Genomic DNA, 10,331 nt, shown 5'->3' on the forward strand with positions numbered 1-10,331 from the left:
ATGTATATTTATATAGAAATATTATATATAAATTTCACTTCAAAATATGTAGTAAAGACGGCTTTAGAAAATATTTTTTATAAAAGAGGTATCAGATATGATTGCAAACCATTGCTTAGCCAAATAAGTATTTGTTTTCACTGTAACTCTGAACCTCTGGGTGCTACTGTTTCACTCCTAAGGCACTGCACCACTACCTTGATTGTGATTTTTTTATGTACCTGTAGTATGTCCTCTACATTGTAAATTTCTTGAAGGCTCTGGATCATCCAAAATACAAAACGTCTTGACAAGAGGAAGCACTTACTAATTTGTTGAATGAACAAAATAAAGTAATTTAGAACTCACAAGCAGGTTTAATGAAGGAACTAATTTATGCCAGATAACTACCCCTCAACCTTCTGGAGTGCATCAGAAGTTCTTAGGAACATAACATCTGAAGTACCAGGAGAACACTTACTCTTAGATGGAGGATGTTTAGTTAATAATTTTGCCCACAGTTGTTTAAGCCTAAGATGGCCTAGCAAGACTCCAAAACAATCTCAATAGCTCTATTTATGAAGTAATAACAGTTAAAATACACAGAGTATCTATTATGGACCAGTTGCTTTTGTGTGATTTTAGACTTTCACAATAAATGTACATAGAATTTTTGACGCTGTTTTACCAGTACAAGAATTATGATTCTTCAGAGGTTAAGAACATTTTCCATGGCTACAATGTTGGTGATGGTAGAACAGGGATTAGATATCAGATAGTTTTATACTGAATTTACCTCTTTCAAATATGCATGTCACTTGAGATCATGTTTTCTGTTTATTTATTTCATGTTTTCTGTTTATTTCCTTGATTTGGTGTTTATAGGTTCTTTATAAATAGAAGGCAAAGCCTGCAGGTTTCCATTTGCTGAGGCCAGGGAAGGACAAAATTACCGCTAAAGAAGCCTTACATGGCATGGAGATCAAGTGGTTAAGTCCTTATAAAACAAAACAATGTTATTAAATATTTCACAAGATGAAAGTCATTAACTCAATTCAACTTTGCAACATCGCTCTCAGTGCCTAAAACCATATGGAAACTATTTCTTCCAAAGCCATTAGAAGTCACAGACCTCAGACATTCCACATACTAAAGCAGCAAGGGTCACTAGAGTAAGCAACAACCTTCTCCACACCAGGCACAAACTAAGGCATAGGAAAAGAAGCCATTGGGAGTTCTACTTTGCACAAAAATCCCATGACCTCCTGACAGAAGCAGTAAACTGTGCTTAAATAAACCTTGAGGTCCCCAACCTCAGAATAAAAAAGGGAGATAGAGTGCCTCAAAATCTTTGGAAGGATCCAACAAGAATATCCAGGAAGAGATGACAGTGGCAAAAGCTACAGTAGCAGTGGTAGAAATTGGAAAGCAGTGATAATAGATGTGTTAGGTTTTTGTAGCTCTGACCAAATGCCTGAGAAAAACTTACAGAAGGACACATTTATTTATTTATTTATTTATTTATTTATTTATTTATTTATTCTTTTTGAGACAGGGTCTCGCTATGCAGTTCAAACTGGGCTTGAGCTCACTTTGTAGCCCAGGCTGGTCTCAAACTCACAATGATCCTCCTGCCTCAGCCTTCCGAGTGCTGGGGCTACAGGAGTGTGCCACCATGCCCGGTGGACACATTTATTTTGACTCACAGTTCAGAGGCTTCAGTCCATGGTCAGCTGTTTCTATTGCTGTGGGCCTGAGATGAGGTGGAATATCATGGTAGAAGGGCATGGTGCAGGAAAGCTGCCCACCTTGTGGCAGCCAGGAAGCAGAAAGAACAAGACAGCCAGAGAGGTAGGGGCCAGGCACTGGTCTGATAGGCAGACTGGACTCTCAGTCTACTTGCATTTGTCCTGAAAATCTGTACCATAACACATGAGGTTTTCACCACAAAGAAAGCCTCGATAGCTCAGCATTTATATTACTGCTCAAATACCATGAAAATTGTCATCCAGTTCTTGATTATGCTTTAAGCTGATGTGGTTGGAGGAGAGCTAATTGTATTCATTGTATTAAGCTTAGCATAATCCAATAAGGCAATTGTGCATATCATCACTGATGAAGGTTTACAATCGGACAAGCCCTGTAACATCTGAGGCAATAGTCACACGAAAATTTGTCACTGTGACAGCTGGATGGCTGATTATCAAAGACATTATGGATTGCTCTCTGACACCATGGGCAAAGAGTTTGGAAGCTTTGCAAGAAAAGGTGTTCAGAAACTAATGATATTTTTCTCTGAGAAATCTAATCTTTTGACCATGGACATCAGAGATGTTTTCCATCCCATTTATTATTTTTGTAGCTGCATTGCAGAAATGCAAACAGATATACAGGTTATATCTGAGTATGAGTGGTACCAGTCCTAGAGAAAAGAAGAGATACTTCAATATCACATCTTGGAAATAAAAGCAGAAAAAAAAATGCTCAAATGAAGTAATTTGTGCAACAACTCCATCAGTGCATCCCATAGCAAACTTTTTCAATGGTAGTACCCATAATTGTGTCTTGTCTGCTAATTTCTTTTTATTAGCCACCTTATTGTGTAAAGTTAATTTGGAGAAGGACACCATAAACTAAAAAACAGAAACTACTTGATTAAAAGCAAGGTATATCAAGAAGGATATAATACCATTGAAATTATTAAAAGAGATGGAACTACCCAAGAAAAATTAATCTCACAATGAGGTTAATGCTCTCACCATTTCGGCATAAATGTTCCCAAGCATTGACTTGGTAGTGTCTTTTTCTAAGTCTTAAAAGACTGAACAGATACTCCTAAAGGGCAGCCAACTATCTTTCAAAAGTGATTTATTTAATTGACTAATTTATTCTTTCCTGTCTTGTTTTGAGTGCCAACGGGGTACAAAATGCAAGAGGTTGTGGCAGAAGAGTGAGTTCTATCATCATTAATGGATGCACAGGGGTAATCAATCTGGATTCCAGAAAATGCAAAGAAACCAGGATAACCAAACTGACCATCCTGACAAAAATGGCCCGGAATGGAAGGGAGACAGAAACGGCACCAAGGGTTTTGCAGAAGGTTTTCTTATATTGAGGAAGATGTCTGACCATAGATATGGCTGAAATACTCATAAATAAGCAATGTTTGCCAATGCTGTGGCTATTTTTTTTTAACAAAACAAATAAGAAACAATCACTTACAATTAGTTTTAAAAGAGACTGCCAAATAGAATATACATGAGATTTTTATCATACCATATTTTGGCAGGCAGAAACATAAACATGTTAAGGAATAAATATCATGTATTTCACCTCTATTCATTTTGCCTAAATGGAATTCTTCCGCTTGGCAAATATACTTCCCTTACTCAGCAAAATCCAATGTGAGTCCCAAACTATTTCTTATTAGCCTAATTCCTTTCAATAAGGCATTAAATCATTTTACTGCAAACGCTGAACGTCTTCTTACCGCAGGGAATATTATCATAGGCTTATTTTTTGATCTATGCTCCAGATTTTCAAGATTCTATTGCAAACAAAATGATCCTTTATGATATAATATTCCACCTAGTTTATTGCTTTTCAGAATTTCTATTGTTAACTAAAGGATCTCTGCCCAACTCTCCTACTCCATAAAAAAAAGAATCTATTCCCCAACCGCCTATGAGAAATCAAATAAAAATCGTTCTATCACAGCAGCAGTGTCGGTCATGCCAATTTCACAGTGTGACTGGCGCACTCACTTCACTTTGAAAATGACCCTGCCCTCTATCTGTCTAAGCCAAATGGCCTGCTTTTTTCAAGCCAGGCCTCTGGAGCAACATCACAGGGCATAAGGAGGAAGACAAGATGGCTGCCCTCCCGCCCACCTCACCTGCCATGCTCAGAGGTAGCAACACAACACAGGGGAAAGAATCCCAACTGATCCCTGGAAGGATCAAAGTTATGTGGGGAACAGCAAATAGTCCTTTTATTTTTTCATGCATTTTCAGGAAGTCTTTTAAAGGTGAATTTTTTTGTGACCCAAATTCAACTACTTTGCAAAGCAGAGAAAAAGACTAAAGCTATGAAAGGCAATTTCTTGTTTCTCTGTTCTGTCATCTTACCTCAAGAGCCAGGGATATAGCTCAGCGGCACAGCGCCTGCCTAGTAAGCATGGGGCTTGAGTTTGATAGCTGTTACAAAAAAAAGAAAGAAAGAGCTCATGATATGAGGATTTGAAAATATTGAGCCTTTCTGATAGTTTCCAAGGAGCATCTACCAGGCTGGCATAAAGGAGAAAATCCCTTACTCTCTAATGATTGAGCAGCATTAGCCAGCATCTCGCAGGCCGCATATGTTTCGGATTTGAAGATCAGAAAGGGCTGCAGCTAGAGGCTGAGCTGGAAGAAGCTTGATATAGACTTGCAGTGTCCTTCCTCAGCTGTTTTCTCTGGTGATCTTGTGTAGCAGTCTAGAGCTATACTCAACTCTCCCCAGGTACAGCCTGTGCCTCTTTTTGGTATTTATGCAGTGGGAGGTTTCTTTGCTGGTCCTACTCAGAAGAGTACAGATGTGGCAAAATTCTCATCAATGGAGAAGAATGTATGTGAAATCAGTTGCTTTAGCATTCGTATGGCGGCTAAAGTCGCTTTACAACCGTAACTGGCGATTGGGAACTACACCACCCCTAATTACTTCCTAATACTGGCTTACCATTAAAACTCAGGCCAGGGAGTTCAAATATCGACTGCCCAAATCAGACTGTTGGTTACTTTAACACAAAAATGACAATAATTTTTTTAAAAAGTAATTTATTAATATTTCTTCAAAATTGGGCCCTTGCATGAATTGAGCTCATTCATCAGGCCCGAGTTCTCTCTGAACTGAGCTTTTAGATAACATGGTTTAGCCATTTCCTATGTGTCTATGTGATCTTGGGCAAGCTACTCAACCTTTCTGAGCCACAAGCTCTTTATCTGTAATATGCCGAATTCAGGGTCGTTATTCAGCATGTAAGTAGCCTATTATAGAGCTGTGTAAATACAGTTGGTACAGCCTCCAAAATTTATATATAGAAAAAATTCATAAGCAGCAATATTACTGAGGAAGCAAAATTGCATTGGAGTTTTTAATTACAAAGCAAAGACATGGCTTTCACTTGGATATTTTCCTTGAGTGCTAGTGAGGTCCACAGAGACGGTGGATGACTTTGAAAGACAATGCCCTGCCCCAGGTCACCAGCACCTGATGCAACCTCATAATTTATGGCCATGATCACAGGCATTCCTCATTTAACCACAGTTATGGCTAGGTTCTTAGCTGAATCAGAGGCTAAATAAGGAATGTATATAGCATATACATTACAATATTCAGAACAAAGAAATAGTCAAAGGAAATTCCAACTGGATGACTGCTTTTATTTGCATAACTCTTACATACAGTACTGTAATGTGTAGCAATATAGAGCTACCGTACTGTAGTGTACAGAACGATCAGCAAAAATCACAGTAGTGCATAAACAAGGTGTACGGTACAGAAAAAGACCTTGAGGCTCTATACACAAGTAGTACAGAACTGTACCAAAAAAAAAAGGGACAGGTTGTAAGGAAACAATGGGTGGTGAAGTCCTTCTGACCAGTGTAGCCACAGTGTTAAGTCTGAACAGTCGTTAGCTAGGTAGGTCATTAAATGAGGAATATCTGATTTATCTTGAAAATGACATGATTTACTATTATCTCTCTGAGAATAACCAGTTTTGCATTTTACTATCTTATATACACTACTGCTCTAGTATTTGAAAGTTTGTACTTATGCTTCCATAAATTCTACAGTCTCCACGTCAGTTAAATCTATATTTTTTAAATTAGTGATTCAAATTACTTTTATAGGACAAGTAAGTTCCTAGTTTGCCCCTCCCCCATCATGGGCACTATTACATTTTTTAAAATTATATAAAAGCCCTGAGATAGAAATGAGGAATTTAGAGCATCTATTCCAACTGCACAAGAAAGAACAAAAGAAAACCAAGAGTGTTTCTCGTACAGTCTAACACACCTGCCCAGAGATCATCAAACTAAGAATTTAGGGGCTGGACAGAGAGAGGAGAAAGAGATTTGGGTAATTTGTTTGTGACTGAAAAAAAAAATCCATTTTAAAATCAGCTCGATAATATCCAAAAACAGCATTAAAAGCTTGACAAGTAAAAACTGAGTATCGGGGCTGGGGATTTAGCTCAGCGGCAAAGTGCCTGCCTGGCAAGCGCAAGGTCGTGAGTTCGGTTCACGGTACCGGAGAAAAACCAAAAAAAAAACAAAACAAAACAAAAAAAAAACCAAAAAAAACTGAGTATCTCTGTCACACACCCACACCTCACAGGCTAATTTAGTGGAGATAAATGGAGTTAGAAACGTAACAATGAATATGACGGGAGCCCAGATTCGTCATGCATTTTCTTCAGCCTTGGAACAGACAAGGTCATGCATTTCCCCCAACGATGATTGTACGTACTATGGATGATTGCACCTGGTATGGCTAACTTAAACGCCAACATATACTCGGCAATATTTGTCATTTATGAAAAAAGGGAGATGCGTGGATCTAAAATGATCCTCTCGGTAGATTAAGATGCACATTGTTTCCCCTCGTCATTCTCAGGAAACGAGTAAACTCCTGGTGGTTGCACTATTCTGATCTCAGAAAGTGTGCCCTCAGAAGAGTTTGAGGAGAACCTCTACTTGAATTCCAGGGGAATCCCAAAGCAAAAACACGACTTTCAATCTCGTTTCTGTCACCAAATGTGAAATGACACTGTACAGTGAATCTGCACATCAGAAGGAACCTCGGATCCTAAACCTTTCTTCTTTTGAAAGAGACCGAAGTGATACAACATAAACGGTGAGCAATGCCCAGAAAACGAAGGGCGACATCCCTGAGTGTGTAGCCTACATGTAAAAACTACATCTCCCAGCATGCAACGCGACCACACCACTGAAACGGCGCAGGACGGGAGGTAGAGTTTTGTCGTCCGAAAAACTTGAAGTTTCCTCTGTCTTCCGATTCTAGCTACCCTCACTCCTGAGTCTTTCAGCACTAAGCCTAAGAAACTGACAGACTTGTATCTTGGGTTCCTCTTCATTCCTAACAGTTTCTTTTCGCTGTACAACTACTTCTGGACAGACTTCCGTTTCCGGTTGGCTCGTTCCCTTGGAAACGAGGAGACGCCACAATTTCAGTAGTTATGGCGGGACTGAGCTGCTCGCAGATCCCCGACGGTGAGTTCACCGCGGTGGTGTACCGGCTCATCCGCGATTCTCGCTACTCCGAGGCGGTGCAGCTGCTGGCCGCTGAGCTGCAGCGCAGCCCCAAGAGCCGCGCCGGGCTGTCGCTGCTGGGCTACTGCTACTACCGCCTGCAGGAGTTCGTGCTGGCCGCAGAGTGCTATGAGCAGCTGAGCCAGCTGCACCCCGAACTCGAGCAGTACCGCCTGTACCAGGCCCAGGCCCTATACAAGGCCTGCCTGTATCCCGAGGCCACTCGGGTGGCCTTCCTCCTCCTGGACAACCCCGCCTATCACAGCCAGGTCCTCCGCCTGCAGGCTGCTATCAAGTACAGCGAGGGCGATCTGCCAGGGGCCAGGGGCCTCGTAGAGCAGCTGCTGAGTGGGGAAGCAGGAGAAGAGAGCGCGGGAGAGAACGACCGCGATGGCCAGGTCAACCTGGGTTGTCTGCTCTACAAAGAGGGACACTACGAAGCTGCGTGCTCCAAGTTCGTTGCGGCCCTGCAGACCACAGGCTACCAGCCAGACCTTTCCTACAACCTGGCGCTGGCCCATTACAGCAACAGGAACTACGCCCCAGCTCAGAAACATATCGCAGACATAATCGAGCATGGCATCCGCCAGCACCCTGAGCTCGGGGTGGGCATGACCACTGAGGGCATAGATGCTCGCAGTGTTGGCAACACCTTAGTCCTGCACCAGACTGCTCTGGTGGAAGCCTTCAACCTCAAGGCAGCCATAGAGTACCAGCTGAAAAACTATGAGGCGGCTCAGGAAGCCCTCACTGACATGCCACCTAGGGCAGAGGAAGAGTTGGACCCTGTGACCCTGCACAACCAGGCACTCATGAACATGGATACCAGGCCTACAGAAGGATTTGAAAAACTACAGTTTTTGCTCCAACAGAACCCCTTTCCCCCAGAGACTTTTGGCAATCTCTTACTGCTGTACTGCAAGTATGAGTATTTTGACCTGGCAGCAGATGTTCTGGCGGAAAATGCCCATTTGACTTACAAGTTCCTCACCCCCTATCTCTATGACTTCTTGGATGCCATGATCACCTGCCAGACAGCTCCAGAAGAGGCCTTCATTAAGCTCGATGCGCTAGCTGGGATGCTGACTGAGCAGCTCCGGAAACTCACCAAGCAAGTACAGGAAGCAAGACACAACAGAGATGAAGATACTGTCAAAAAGACAGAGAATGAGTATGATGAAACCCTTGAGAAATACATTCCTGTGTTGATGGCCCAAGCAAAAATCTACTGGAATCTTGAAAATTATCCGATGGTGGAAAAGATCTTCCGCAAGTCTGTGGAGTTCTGTAATGACCATGATGTGTGGAGGCTGAATGTAGCTCATGTCCTGTTCATGCAGGAAAACAAATACAGAGAGGCCATTGGGTTCTATGAGCCCATCGTCAAGAAGCATTACGATAACATCCTGAACGTCAGCGCTATTGTATTAGCTAACCTCTGTGTTTCCTATATTATGACCAGTCAGAATGAAGAAGCTGAGGAGCTGATGAGGAAGATTGAAAAGGAGGAAGAGCAACTGTCCTACGACGACCCAGAAAAGAAAATCTACCATCTGTGCATTGTGAATTTGGTGATAGGAACACTGTACTGTGCCAAAGGAAATTATGACTTTGGCATTTCTCGAGTTATCAAGAGCTTGGAACCTTACAATAAAAAGCTGGGAACTGATACGTGGTATTATGCCAAAAGATGCTTTCTGTCCTTACTGGAGAACATGTCAAAGCACATGATAGTGCTTCGCGACAGTGTTATTCGGGAGTGTGTGCAGTTTCTAGAGCACTGTGAACTTCATGGCAGGAATATACCTGCTGTTATAGAGCAGCCGCTTGAAGAGGAAAGAATGCATATTGGCAAGAACACGGTCACATATGAGTCCAGGCAGCTGAAAGCTCTGATTTATGAGATTATAGGGTGGAACTCATAATACCTGTTAATGGCTTTAATCGGAATGTAACTTTAATAAATTTGTCATGTCCAAATAAAGTTTTGCAGTTTTATCTGTATTTAGCCTTTGGCATATAAAGCCTTTAGCCTTTATAATTGTTACATGTAAACTTTATACATTTTAGCATTATAAGATGAATGTTAGATAAAACCTTTTTGTTTTGAAATACGCAAAATATTAAATAAGCTTGTCCCAAGAAAGAGTTGTAAAAAGTTCAAAAGTGATGAGCGATATTGTGTCTGTTAGAACTTATGATGTCTATTCGTCCTTTTTAAATTTTGTGCTTTGATGTAACTTGAGGGGTCCTACACATGTACTCCATTACCCAGGGCCCAGACACATACGTCCAAAACTCAGAAGTAATTAATGTATAGGATGTGTAAGTTTTTAATAGTCATTTCAGGGATAGTCTGTGTTAGTTTCATAACTTATCCTCATAATTGTATTAATGTATAGTGTGTAGCTTTATATAACATTTAAGATAGTTTGATATTTAAGGTATGTCTAATGCTTTAACAAAAATGCCTTAGGTTATAAATGGTTTTAATGTGCAAGAGTCAGTGGATAATCTTGTTCGCTTAACATATGTTGCTGTGGTCTACAGACAATAAATATCAAAGAAGAAAATTTCCATGATTGTTTCTCCATCAGTTAATCGCTTCAATGTATGAACAAGACAACATTGTTACTGCTTTTTCTAACAATTTTGTTTTCATTTATCTCCCATAAAGACTAAGAGCAGAAGTACCCTGATAACTCAGCTGTTAATTATTGCCTCTGTGTTTTCAGTTTAGGATATGTTGTAGTTGTTTCCACGGTGTAGTAGCTTGGGTAAGGAAAAGTCTTTTCCCTTAACTCCCAGACCCCACCAAACTCCTTTCCATGCCTATCTCTGATGAAAAGGTCAATTCTGAAAACTATTAGAAGCATCATATTAGTTTCAATCCACAACTCCCCACATAGGTTTATTGGGTCCTCTTGGGAACCTCACACATCACCATCAGGTAATTTATTTTCAAATCCTATAAAAGATTTAGTATTTGTTTCTTCATCCTTCACTCCTTTTTCTCCATAAATGGATCTCCAACTCAAG

The 10,331-nt window shown here is 40.8% G+C and overlaps 1 protein-coding gene across 1 annotated transcript; it reads left to right on the forward strand.

Annotated features, from left to right (window-relative positions):
- Positions 1-6,437: 6,437 nt before the first annotated feature.
- On the forward strand, positions 6,438-9,869 carry LOC102005763 (tetratricopeptide repeat protein 30B). The gene has a single exon (XM_005373400.2). The coding sequence runs from the start codon at positions 7,220-7,222 to the stop codon at positions 9,215-9,217; it is 1,998 nt and encodes a 665-aa protein (XP_005373457.1). The 5' UTR covers positions 6,438-7,219; the 3' UTR covers positions 9,218-9,869.
- The last annotated feature ends 462 nt before the right edge of the window (positions 9,870-10,331 follow it).

This window comes from Chinchilla lanigera, unplaced genomic scaffold, assembly GCF_000276665.1.
Source record: "Chinchilla lanigera isolate Chin_1 unplaced genomic scaffold, ChiLan1.0 scaffold00002, whole genome shotgun sequence".
Lineage (NCBI taxonomy): Eukaryota > Metazoa > Chordata > Mammalia > Rodentia > Chinchillidae > Chinchilla > Chinchilla lanigera.

Coding starts and splice junctions, on each gene's coding strand:
- LOC102005763 (XM_005373400.2), top strand. CDS start 7,220: ATGGCGGGACTGAGCTGCTCGCAGATCCCCGACGGTGAGTTCACCGCG.